General features: G+C 36.3%; 1 protein-coding gene across 1 annotated transcript in view; it reads right to left on the bottom strand.

Moving 5' to 3' along the window:
• PDE8B (phosphodiesterase 8B) overlaps positions 1-13,896 on the bottom strand; it is a 300,459-nt gene that overhangs the window by 132,244 nt on the left and 154,319 nt on the right. The window contains exon 2 of the mRNA XM_044680884.1: positions 11,182-11,238. Within this exon, the coding sequence (XP_044536819.1) occupies positions 11,182-11,238 (57 nt within the window). The remainder of the gene's footprint in view (positions 1-11,181; positions 11,239-13,896) is intronic.

Raw genomic sequence — 13,896 nt, 5'->3', positions numbered from 1 at the left:
ATATGATTGGGGATGTAGACTTGAAACTACCACACCAATGCAACTATCAACCATTTGGAAATAGGTCTTGATCAATGACATGTTAAAACCAGTGGAAATGTGTATCGGCCATGGATGGGGGGAGTGCAGGGGGGTGAAGGGGAAAGTAGGAGCATGAATCATGTAACCATGTTAAAAATGAATATTCATAAATGTTTTAAAAAACGATATGGTACTGGCTAAGAGACAGAGGGGAGGATCAGTGGAATAGACTTGGGGTAAGTGACGTCAGCAAGACAGTGTATAATAAACCCAAAGAGCCCAACTTTTGGGACAAAAATCCACTATCTGACAAAAACTGCTGGGAAAATTGGAAAACAATATGGGAGAGATTAGGTTTAGATCAACATCTCATACCCTACACCAAGATAAATTCAGAATGGGTAAATGACTTGAATATAAAGAGGGAAACTATAAATAAGTTAAGTGAACACAGAAGAGTATACCTGTCAGATCTCTGGGAAAGGAAAGATTTTAAAACCAAGCAGGAGTTAGAGAAAATTACAAAATGTAAAATAAATAATTTTGATTATATTAAATTAAAAAGTTTTTGTAGAAACAAAAACAATGCAACCAAAATCAAAAAGGAAACAACAAATGGGAAAAAATCTTTATAACAAAAAACTCTGTCAGGGGTCGAATTACTCAAATATATAGGAGGAGTTAAATCAGTTGTATAAAAAATCAAGCCATTCCCCAAATGATAAATGGGGAAGGGACATGAATAGGCAATTTTCACATAAAGAAATCAAAACCATCAATAAGCACATGAGAAAGTGTTCTAAATCTCTAAAAATCAGAGAAATGGAAATCAAAACAACTCTGAGGTATCACCTCACACCTAGCAGATTGGCTAAAATGAAAGAAGGGGAGAGTAATGAATACTGGAGGGGATGTGGCAAAATTGGGACATTAATGCATTGCTGGTGGAGTTGTGAACTGATCCAACCATTCTGGATGGCAATTTGAAACTATGCTCAAAGGGCTATAAAACAATGCCTGCCCTTTGATCCAGCCATACCATTGTTGGGTTTGTACCCCAAAGAGATCATAAATAAACAGACTTGTATGAAAATATTTATAGCTGCGCTTTTCACTGTGGCAAAGAACTGGAAAAGGAGGGTATATCCTTCCATTGGGGAATAGCTGAACAAATTGCGGTATATGCTGGTGATGGAATACTATTGCGCTCAAAGGAATAATAAACTGGACGAATTCCATGTGAACTGGAAAGACCTCCAGGAATTGATGCAGAGTGAAAGGAGCAGAGCCAGAAGAACACTGTACACAGAGACCGATACACTGTGGTAAAATCGAATGTAATGGATTTCTGTACTAGCAGCAATGCAATGACCCAGGACAATTCTGAAGGATTTATGGAAAAGAATGCTACCCACATTCAGAGGAAGAACTACAGGAGTGGAAACACAGAAGAAAAACAACTGCTTGAACACATGGGTTGAGGCGGACATGATTGGGGATGTAGACTCGAAACTACCACACCAATGCAACTATCAACAATTTGGAAATAGGTCTTGATCAATGACACATGTTAAAACCAGTGGAAATGCTCATCGGCTAAGGGGGAGGGGGGAGGTCAGGAGGTGAAGGGGAAAGTAAAAGCATGAATCATGTAATCATGTTAACTTTTCTAAAAAATAAAAATGATTAAATGAAAAAAAAGAAATAATAATACAAAATTTTGGAAGGAATGTGGCAAAATTGGGACACTAATGCATTGTTGCTAGAGTTTTGAATTTATGCAAGTACTATGGAGGGTAATTTGGAGAGTTATAAAAATGTGCATACCCTTTGATCCTGTAATCACTACTAGTAGGTCTTTATCCTAAAGAAATTTAATGAAAAGGAGGTAGGGATGACCTACTGTTACAAAAATATTTATAGCAGCTCTTTTTTTAATGGCAAAAAATTGGAAATTGAAGAGATATACATCATTTGGGGAATGGCTAAACAAATTGGCTACTATAAGCAATGCATTGATCAGGGACAATGCTGAAAGACATGATGAGAAATGCTTTCCACCTGCAGAGAAAAAATTGTTGGGAGTCATCAAAGTATGTTACCTTTTACAACAGTGTAGTTATAGTTTTATTTGAGGTTTTGGTTTTATATGAGTATTCTCTTAAAAAATGACCAACATGGAAATACATTTTGCATGATAATACATGTTTAACTCAGATAAAATTGTTTACCATCTCAGAAAGGGGGGAGGGAAAGGAGAGAGGAACACAATTTGGACAATATAATTTTAGAAAATGCATGTGGAAAATTGTCATTATATGTAGTTGGGAAAATAAAATGTCTTTTAAAAAAGAAACAATAAAACAAAATCAAAAGAATGAAAAGATAGAAGAGAGTGTGAAATACCTCACTGGAAAAAACAACTGGCCTGGAAAACAGATCCAAAAGAAACAATCTGAGAATATCAGACTACCAAAAAGCCTAAACATCGTTTTCAAGAAACCGTCAAGGAAAACTGCCCTGATAGTCTAGAACCAGAGGATAAAATAGAAATTGAGAAAATCTACTAATCACCTCCAGAAAGAATTCCCAAAATTAAACTCCTAGGAATATTACAGCCAAATTCCAACATGCACAGATTGAGGAGAAACTATTGCAAACAATCAAAAAGAAACAATTAAAATATCATTGAGCCGTAGGCAGGATAATACCAGATTTAGCAGCTTCCACATTGGCTGTAATATTGGCATGCTTGAAACTTACCCTCATCATAACCTTACCCTCAGCAGAGAAGGAAGAACGTGTACTTCCTGCTAGGCATAGAAATCTTTTTTGCTCTATAGGAATGTAGAAGGGGAAGGGGAGAAGAGAAAGGAATGGAGCTATAGAAAGGAGGGCAAATTGGAGGAGTTAGTGGTCAGAAACAAAACACTCTTGAGGATGGACAGGATGAGAAAGAGAGAGTAGGATAAACAGGGAAAAATGTGATGGAGTGTAATGCACAGTAATCCTGATGGTGAAGAAATTTTTTACAAGCCTCTAATAAAGGTTTCATTTCTCAAATATATAGAAAAATGAATCAAGTTTATAAGAATATATGCCATACTCTCATAAATGGTCAAAGGTTATGAGTGGGCAGTTATTAGACAAAGTAATTAAAGGTATCTAGAATCATATAAAAATGTTCTAAATCACTTTTAATTAGAAAAATGCAAATTAAAACAACTCTGAGGTTATCAACCCACACCTATCAGATTGACTAATATGACAGAAAATGAGAATGACATAAGTTGGATGAGATACTAGGTTTATATTACAAAGAGATAAAAAATGAAAAGAAAAAGGACCTATATGCATAAAAATATTCATAGCAGCTTTTTTTTACAGTGGCAAAGAATTGGAAAGTGAGGGAATACTCATCAGTTAGGGAATGGCTAGGTTATGATATATGATCATAGTGGAATATTATTGTGCCATAATAAGAAATGATGAATAGGAGGATTTCAGAAAAATCTGGAAAGATTTACACAAACTGATACAGAGTAAAGTAAGCATAATCAGGAGACTACTGCACACAGTAATAGCAATATTTTATGATAAACGATTGTAACTAACTTATTTCCAAGAATACATATCCAAGACAATCCCAAAGGATTCTTGATGAAAAATGCTAGCTGCTTACAGAGAGAGAAGTGGAGTCTGAATCCAGATCAAAGCACTTTCACTTCCTATCTTCATTTTTTTTGGTTTGAGTTTTTTCCACAAAAGGATTAAGATGGAAAAAATATTTTACACGAATTTGTATATAAACTCTCTATAATATTACCTACTGTATCAACAAGTTGGAAGGTGGAAGAGAACTCATAAAAATGCAAATGTTAATTATTTTTATCTGATATTGGAAGGGGGTGGACCAAAATATTTATTTTTTAAAAAGAAATTAAAATAGATTTAAAGAGGGTCAAATGACAAATATTGGAGAGGATATGGAAAAATAGAGACACTAATACACTATTGGTGGAACTGTGAATTGATCTAATCATTTCAGAAAGTAATCTGAAATTATGGCCAAAGAGTTTTAAAACTGTGTATGCCCTGTGGCTCAGAACCTATATGTTCCTAAATATTTATAGCAGCTCTCATTCTGTTGGCAATGAACTAGAAATTCTGAGGATGCCCATCAATTGGGGAATGGCTAAACAAGTTGTAGCATATGATTATCATGGAATGCTACTGCACCATAAGAAATGATAAGTATGTTAATTTAAAAAAACATGGAAAGATCTACATGAAATTATGAAGAGTGAAATGACCAGAACCAAGGAAACATATTCAACAAGAGAAATGTTTAAAGAATAACTTGTGTATGTCCACCTCTAGAAAAAAAAATTGAAATATAGAAACAGGCAAGGCATGGTTTTATATATACATATGTATCTTTTTGTCAAATGATGCTGTTTCTAAGGTGGGTTGGGGAGGAGGGAAGGGAGATGCCTAAGAATTTTAATGTAACAAATAAAAACATGCTAAAAATAAATGAAAATGTAAAGAATAAAATAAATCCCATAAGAGAAAGGCAAATGAGTTTTCTTAGAACTGAGTATTTTCCTTGAGAGGTCATTTTGAAGTTCTGAGAGATACTTCATGGTGCAAATGGGTCATAAACAAAGGAAATTAATTTGTTTTTATACAAGAAAGAAAGAGCCAACTTACTGTGGCTTTTTTGGTTGTTAGGGCTGAGTGACTCTGACATTAATTACTATGTGACCATAGGGCAAGTCACTCAGCCTCTCCAAGGCTCTTTTTTCTCAGCTGTAAAATGATGAGGTTTAGATTAGATAGCTTCCATAGTACCTTCCAGCTACAAACTTCTATTTAGTCTGTGATTCCAGAATTCTCATTAGTGAAATCCTCTTACAATTATGAGATAATATATCTGGAATTTTCTAAGAAAAATCAATGTATTTCATGACAAATTTGTAGATGTGTTTCATGTGGATCTTTTTTGAAGGGCTACCTTTAGTATGATGATGGTACTATGATTAAACATCAGTGGACCAAGAAATGCTCTAGGCAGGTAATGGATTTTATCTGAGTCACCCACATATAAATATGACAAAGAGAAGCAAGATTGGAGGTATAGCCTAACCCTATGGAGAATTCTTCTCTTGGGAATGAAATGTACATTACCTGAATATCATTAATACCATGCTTTTACTATCTTATCTTTGCTATACCACCTTATTAATTACCTTATTCTCCAAATAAATTCATGAGTATTCCTCATGGATTTGTTTGGCTCATTGTCCTCCCAGGAATTTTTATTTCTGCAAAGTATGGCTCTTAGAAAGCCTTCTCAAGACTGAAGGGAGTTTTTGTATTGATATATGCCAAAAGGACTCCTATAGTATCAGTATTAATAGCAAGCACTAAGTCAATGGTCTGATTATCTGACTTCAATCTATCCATTATTCAATCAATAAATCTACAATTTTTAAGCATCTACCACATGGTAGGCACTAGAGGTAGTCATACAAAGAATAAAACAATCCATACTCTCAAGGATTTTACATTTAGTTAAATGTCTCAAATGTATATATCATATCTCAGCAATTTGCTCCCATTAAGAATAATACTTCCCAGGCAGATGTTAATTTTCATTCACAAGGCATTTCCAAGCAATCCAGGCTAAATATGCAACCAGTCACCTCCTGTTTATCTAGATCAAGTATTTGTAATCTTTTTTTTTTTTTTTTGGTGAAATCTATAGAGCCCTAATAAAGTTGTCTGGTGAAGCCTATGGACCTCGTCTCAGAATACTGTTTCTTGTCTACATTCAAAATGGAAAGAAATGCTAGATTTTAGTTTGAGGTGAGTAAAAATAAAGATGTGTATTTTTTTTCCATCTACATTCACAGACCTACCTAAGATCTATCTATAGCCCATTGCTCCTAGAAAAATTTCTCAAATGGATGGACTCCAGAGTAGGATGTTCTGAAGGTTTTCCTTTTTCTTTTTTTGAGGGTGAGAGAATCAAGAATGGAAACCCCCTGCTAAAAGGGGACCTTGAAAGTGGATTCCAAAAATGAATCCTACTTTCAGGGACCAGGGAAAAAAAGAGAAGAGATAGGGAATGTTAACTAAATGCTGTAACTGAGATTAATAGTGATGAATAATTTTAAAGAATCAAAATACAATTAAACTTAATTCATGGTAAAATAATACTAAAGATATTTTCATCATTCTTTGATTCAAATTTCAGCAACTTGAGTGCCTCAGGGTTATTCTAATTATTAGCATCAGTTATCAATGTAGAATTCCAAGGACATAGAAAGTATAGGAGAATGGACTGAATCTGAACTAATCATATGCAATATTCAGGGGGTTGATTATAGGGGTAAATTCCTAGTTCCTGAAGACTGTCTTTTCCTTACTCTTTTTTCAAAGTAGGATGCAAAATTTCTCTTCCCTTCCCTCTCAATTCTGGTTATTTGAGTTGTCTAGTTCTAAATTCTTTTTTTAAAAGCGTAAGATATTAATTTATTGGCTCCTACTTTCATTGTCATTCATTTATTTTTGGCAAAAATCTCTACTTTCTCCTACTGTTTTCATCTCAATGAAGTCTTTCCTCTGGTAAACATCAGTAAAATGTTATCATTTTCTTCTCTCTTTACTCATAAATTAGACAATCCATTCTCTTAATTAGGTTATTGCTCCCATGTGAATCCTTTATTTCTATCTTCATGATTCCAAGATGCTTTAAATAAAAGCCCAAACTTCAGATGTTATCTGGCTAGAATTATGTGTATAAAAAGGAATTTCATTTCTTTTAGCTCCATGTCTATGGATCCAATTCTCTCTCTCTCTCTCTCTCTCTCTCTCTCTCTCTCTCTCTCTCTCTCTCTCTCCATACATTCATTATATATATGTATACATATATTCATTTTAATAGTTTGACCTTTAGACTTTAATAGTTGGGGATTTTTAAAGTCTTTAAAAGAGTTCCAGTTTGCTTTTCATTTTTCTTTGCCAGTCATATTCCTTCACCTTCCCATGTCCATTAAAATAAGGAATTGATTTTAAAACCCTGAATTTATAAATCTGGTTAGAACTCTATATGATGTCTGTAGAGAAATATGGAAAGGCTTACACGAACTGATTCAAAATAAAGTAATCAGTTACAAGAGAACAAATATATATACAATGATTTTGTTGTTTATTTGTTTTCAGTTATACCTGACTCCTCAATGGCCCCTTTTGGGAGGTTTTCTTGGCAAAGATAATAGAGTAATTTGCTATTTCCTTCTCCAGTTCATTCTACAGATGGACATTGAGGCAAACATTTAAGTGACTTGCCCAGGATCACATAAGTTAATAAGAGTCTGAGGTTGGATTTGAACTCAAGTTTTCCTGACTTCAAGCTGGGAACTCTATCCACTGTACCACCTATCTGTCCCTACATAATGATTTTGTTGTTCATTCATTTCAGTCATGTTCAACTCTTTGTGACATTATTTGGGGTTTTCTTTGCAAAGATAATGTTGTGGTTTGCCATTCCTTCTCCAGCTCATTTTATTATAATGATTATAATAACATAAATGGAAAGAACTATCACAAGCAATTGAAAATGAATGTTGTAAAATTATAAAGAATAAATTTTGTCCTAAAAAAGAGATATTATAAGACACCTCTTGCTGATTATTTGCAAGGAGGGAAGGAGGGTCAGAAATGTGAAACATGGCATATCAAACTTAGTTCAATGTATTGATCAATTATGCTGAATTTTTTTCTCCTCTCTCTTTTTTTTAAACTCTGTAAAAAGAGACTATTTTCAGGGAATAGGAGGGAGAAAGATATAGGGGGAAATCTAGCTAAAGCAAAAACAGAAGATACTAATAAAATGTATCAATTTTTAAAACCCACATGAAGCCCAGTAATATATTCCTTTCAAAAATTCCATTGCTGCACCAGACTTAGGATATTATGGTAGAAACTTTATTTTGCAATTTGAGAATACATCATGCTCCTCAAATAGCAACTTCTTCCATCAAAAACCCATTGTCATGTGTATACAGTATAGAATGACTTTTTAAAGAAAGCCCTGGAAGGGCCATAACCTTTGGACTAGAACAAGCACCACAAACTATTTTAGAAGTACCCTCAGATGAGATGGTAAGGAGAAACAGAGACTCTAGGAGACCATGAGACTGCTACTGGGGTATAATGTCAGACCAGGAACTAGTTCCATTTCAACCAGATTGTTAATTAGGCCTTCTTCAGGAGGCACAGGTCTATGGGGACAATAGTTGTTTTAGAGCAGCAGCTCCTGTTCTCAAGACTCAAGACAAATAGCTGGAGTGTGTGTGTGAGTGTGTCTGTCTGTCTGTTTGTGTTTGTGTGTTTGTGTGTGTGTGTGTGTGTGTGTGTGTGTGTGTGTGTGTGTGAGAGAGAGAGAGAGAGAGAGAGAGAGAGAGAGAGAGAGAGAGAGAGAGAGAGAGAGAAAGAGTCCTTTCAAACTTCCAAACATATTCTGGCCCCAAGCTTATCCCCTGACTCATATTCTAGTCCTTTAAGCTCATAAACTACATGTTATCCTTGACACCTCTTCCCCTACCCATAGGGCAATCAATCTGTTGCCATGCTGTTATTTTTGCCTTTGTAACATCTCTCATATATGCCCCTTCTCTCCTCTAACACTGCTGTCACTTTGGGGCAGACCCCCATCATATGAAGCCTGGGCTATTGAAATATCTTATCAGTTAGTCCCCTTGCCCTCATCTCTCCCAAATCCAGTCCATTTTCCAATCAGATGACAAATTAATCTTCCTCAAAATCTGGTTGGGTTGGACCCTACTATCTCCTTATTCAATAAATTCTAGTGGCTCCATATCACTGCCAGAATCAAATCAATTCCAGAATCAAATCAAAGCCCTTCAACACTTGGCCCTTTCATCACTTTCCAGTCTTACACTCCATTCACAATTCCTTTGCCCCACCCTATGCATTCAGCAATTTAGTAATACTGGTTCCTAGCTGTTCTTTTAAATAACAAAGGACATTCTCCCAGGCAGTCCTCCATACCTGAAATGCTCTCCCTCCTCATCTCAACTCCTTGGTTTCTTGGATTCCTTCAAGTCCCAGCTCAAATCTTACCTTCTAGAGGAAGCCATTCCTCATCCTCTTCAATAGTTTTTTTGAGATGTTTTCCCTTTAAATATTATCTTTAACTTATCTGGACATGTAGCTTATTAGTACATAGTGGTTTGCATTTTGTCTTTCACATTAGATTGTGAACTCCTTGAGTAGGGGCTGTTTTTTACTTTTCTTTATATCTTAGCACAATTCTTGATATATTCATATTAATGAATGCTTGTTGACTGAGTCAGACACTGCTGTTGGGAAAGTCTGATTAACTTGGAAACACAAGGCTTCAAGGTAAGTATCATGTTCATGAAATAAGAGATTTTCTAGAAGGCAGTTGCCCTCCCTGAAGTAGAACACCCTACTTCTCCTAAGACTGGATCATACTGAGACTCTTAGGTCTAGGGCATAATTTCCTGACTGGGGCAGTCTCCTCTGGTTCATGTCCTCCACACAGTGCTCCCAAAGCCCTGAAGTACTTACCTCCATCAAGTTACAGTGACATGCATCACACTTCTATCTCAGTCTTCCCACCCTCATTGCTGCCACTTCAGACAAATGGGAATGTTTATGTAGCTGGGAAGATTATAATTCTTAGAAAATTCAAAAGTACAACTTCCATACCCCCAGGGTTGGGGTGAGGCAAAGACATTCTTAGGAAAGCAGGCCTCTGAGCTGGGGCTATGGCACTTTCCCTTTCCCTATTTTGTTATTCTTAGATTCCCTTTTTCCCTGGGCCAGTGACTGCAGGGAAACCATTTCTCAGCCTGCTCCTAATCCCCAGGAAGTCTGGTACCTGTGCTGATTCTCTGATCAAGAGAGAAGATTGCTTTGAGGTGTCCTCTGACTGTTGTCCACACTTAGGGAGTAACACAGCAGAGTTTCCTCCTCCACCCCTACAGCAAAGCAGAATTCCATCCTACCAAATGTATATGGCTCAGGTGGATAATCTTAGTAGATCTTATCCCTTAGTGGGAGCCTTATCCTCTTCTTCCCCACCCTAATCTTGCTGCCTGGCTCTACTCTAACAAAAGTTCCATCCTTGCTCTACCACCAGCTCCACCTGGCATTTTCCCTTAGTTTAGAAAGTCTAGTGAGTGCTATCAGGGCTCTTTAAAATATCTACCCTTAATCAAATCCCTGCTGTGGCCTCAAAAATTGGTTGTCTAGCATATAGTTCTGCATCCTGGCCTTTTCAGTTACATTCCCCAACAAAGGCCATGGCCCTTGAGGGTCAGAAGTGTTTGTTAAATTCTCTACTTTTATGACTTCTATGTTTTAGTTGGTGCTTGAAAAGACTCTAGGATGGGAAAGTGACAATGAAACAAAATGAAACGCACCAAGCCCTCTCTCTTCCTGGCATGATTCCCTAGGACTCTCTCTCTCTCTCTTTCCAACTATTGATTCTGAGGCAGAAGAGTAGTAAAGGTTAAGCAAAGGAGGTTAAGTGATTTCCTATGGGTAAACAGGCCAGGTTTTCAACTGTATCTGGAAAGTACCATCCAGCTTTTTTCAACAGTTTTGAAGATAGTCTTGCCTTGCTGCTCCCCAGTGCACATCTCTTTTTTCAGGCTACATGGCTTAAGGACAAAGGTCATCTTTGTCCTTCTATTATGATACAGATCAGACTTGTAATAATTACAACTGAAGAATTTTCCTAACCCTATGCTCCCTCCCCATTGATCCAACATGGCTCATTTATCTTCAAATATTATAAGATCTTTCTATCCTCCTGCTTCTCCTTTAGTCTTCTTATACCAATGTGGAGATTTTAACTTTTCAAAGTGCTTTCACATGTCTGCTATTATCTCACTTGGCAGCATGAACTAGAATTCAAATTGTATTTCAGCATTTACTAAGGAACACATTGCTGCGTTCCTAGCACTTTGCAGGTGTTGGGAAAGTCCAGGACAAAAGATACCTGACCAAAGCACTGCTATAATTAATTTTGTGTGGCTCATATAACCGTGACGCTCAGACACTTGATCCCTAAGACCTCCTGATGAAATTAAGTCATACCTGAATAGGATCTTGTGTCAATCTCATCGGCCCAATTCGCACTTCTGCAGTTGAAACCTGCTAAATAAAAGACAAAACACATGAGGTTTGTCGAGTATCAGATTGGACATGTTGAAAGTGTTCTGGAGAAAGGATCAAACATCCCATTATGAAAAAAGGTTGTGAATAAGACAAAGAATATTATCTTTAAAGTAAAGACAGGTCAAGTTTAAATTAACTGTGCATAGCCCTGACAAAAGATCTGTTTTCTTGTTGTGAGTGTCTGTATTTAGGGGGCAAATGACTTATTCCTGCCCATGTTTCCCATGAATAAATAACTCATTTTCATTTTATTTCCTTGGAAGAAACTAAGCAATCAAATGTTATCATAAAGCTCCCTGAATTCTGTCTGTCTTCTGTTTCTTAAAATTAAAAATACTAAATCTTTTAACTTTTTGTTTATTAGGAGATATCATTTGACGTGCTTTGGTTTCAATTACTCTGACAGGTCTTTGTTATTTTTTCATTTGTTTTATTTAAATGACTTTTTCCTGAAAAAAATTTCTTGAAAGTTTGGGGCAGAAGGCATTCTGAAGTGTACCCTGTGCAGATCCAATTCTGTATTCCCAACAGAGGGTCAGTTTTCATTACTATTGCTCTGAAAAGTTGGCAGCCAATGGAAAATTATACTGTACCCCCCCAATCATAGATAGGGTACTCAGAAGATAGCTGAACATATTAATGTTGGAGATACTGCAATAAATGCAAATAGTCAATTCTATGAGTTTTACTGAGACAAAAGCTGACTCTTCTTTATATAGTCCAGAAAATTTTCCTTGTTTGTGTTTCTCAGTATCTGTCCATCTTTCTCCACATATGAGCCAAATTCCCAATTCTAAATACAGTCAGCCATAGAGTATTACAAAACAAAACCATGAGTTTTCAATATGCCTTTTCTTCATGAATTATTTCCGCCACTCCTTCTCCCTTCTCCAAAGAGATCAGTAATTCCCATTGTGTTACAGAATGATGTCAGGTGCTTTAAACAATGAACAGGCCTCTCACCATAGCAGATGACTGACTGGGAAAAAGTCACTGTGCCCTGAAATTATTGCTCATCTGTGGCCAATTTCCACTCTGTGGTCTGTATCTCATAAGTATGAGGCCGTGCTCTCTCATTTTGGCAATCTCAACTGAGTGCCCATGAGCCACTCTAGTATCTGCATCAATCACCTCAAAAACAGAAACCAGAAGAAGGTTTGGGTCAGTGAACATGTCTTGAATCTCAACCAGAATAGGGTTGTGATTTTCAGAGAGGTGCACACTTGAACGTGTGTCCAACATAGCAAAATGGATGGGTGATTAAACTAGCCCTTTGATACTTATCCCATCTTGTTCTCTCTTGTTTTCATGCAGTGAAGGCGATATACAAAAGTACTACGTCTGGCTTCCTGAATATTCTTTTGAGCCATTAATGCTGATACCAGCATGCCTAGGGACCACAAACCCAAGAATAGCTCCAACCTGACAGAGACGTTAGATTTTCATGCGTCACTGGGCTACTTTGTTCCTCCCATTGCACATCCAAGGGAGTCATTGTCTAAAACTGGTACCCATTCTTTTGAAGGAGCTCAACACTCAGAATTTTGCTATGAAGTAAATAAAAAATGTGATGCTAATTTAGCACATATTGAATTGTTTGCTGAAAAAATTTGAATCTGGTATTTAGCTCTCTTTGTTGTTTCTCTTCCTGATTTATAGCACCCTCTTGCTTTCTCAGGTGACTTTCCCCTTTCCTCCAAATTGTTTCTTTTCTTTTCAGTCCTTCTGTTTGCTCCAACTAATCAAATTACCAGGACAACACCTCCCCCTTTCTCCCATAGGTCTAGTGAAAAGAAAAGTCAGAATAAAAATAATCTTTGTGGAAAAAGGTATACTTTAGTTTTTTAGAATTCTGGCACTAGCTTACTCAATAATAATAATAATAAATAACAGTAATAAATGGTAAAAGATAACAAAAATAGTACCAAATTACAGTAATAATAAATAAAAATAATAAAATGTATTCCTATTCTGCTTTATCTTTTCCAAGAGTTTCACATCTATTATCTGAAATGGAAGGAAGGGGGGATTTAAGGAAGGAGGAAATTCAGGATTCTTCTTCATGTACTGGGGGAATTGATAAATAAAGACTTAATCCTTAAAACACAATATATGCAACTCATCAGGAAACTGAAATCAGATCATGCTCTAAGAACTGGGTCCTCCCAGTCTTACCATCATATTCTCAAACACTTGAAAAAAGCTTTCTAGCCAAATAAATACTTCTACATTCTGTAGATCTGAAGAAACACAGTCTCATTCAGAGGAACTTAAAAAGTTTACTTATGGGCTACCACAATAGCAAGGAGAACATTCAAAGAAAAACATTATGCCAACCAGGACAAAAACTAGAAGGAAGCCATTAAACTCAAGTGTTTTTTGAACCTAAAAAAAGAAAGCACAAAACCCCTTTCTATGAACATAAAAATCTACCAATATTAAGTATGGCTGAAGCAAGTGAAACCTTGGGTAAATCATCAACTGGCTGGGGCTTACTATATTCAGTATCATTGTAGTACCACATCTGACTGATTACAATAGCTTTTGATATAGAATGTCAGAACTAGAAAAGACCGGAGAGGTTATCTAGTCTGATCCCCTTCTTTGACAAATGACGAAACTAAGGCCCCAGGA

Source organism: Gracilinanus agilis, chromosome 1, assembly GCF_016433145.1.
Source record: "Gracilinanus agilis isolate LMUSP501 chromosome 1, AgileGrace, whole genome shotgun sequence".
Taxonomy (NCBI): Eukaryota; Metazoa; Chordata; class Mammalia; order Didelphimorphia; family Didelphidae; genus Gracilinanus; species Gracilinanus agilis.
The sequence above is the reverse complement of the archived record's forward strand: the minus strand, read 5'-3'. Positions and strand labels throughout refer to the sequence as shown.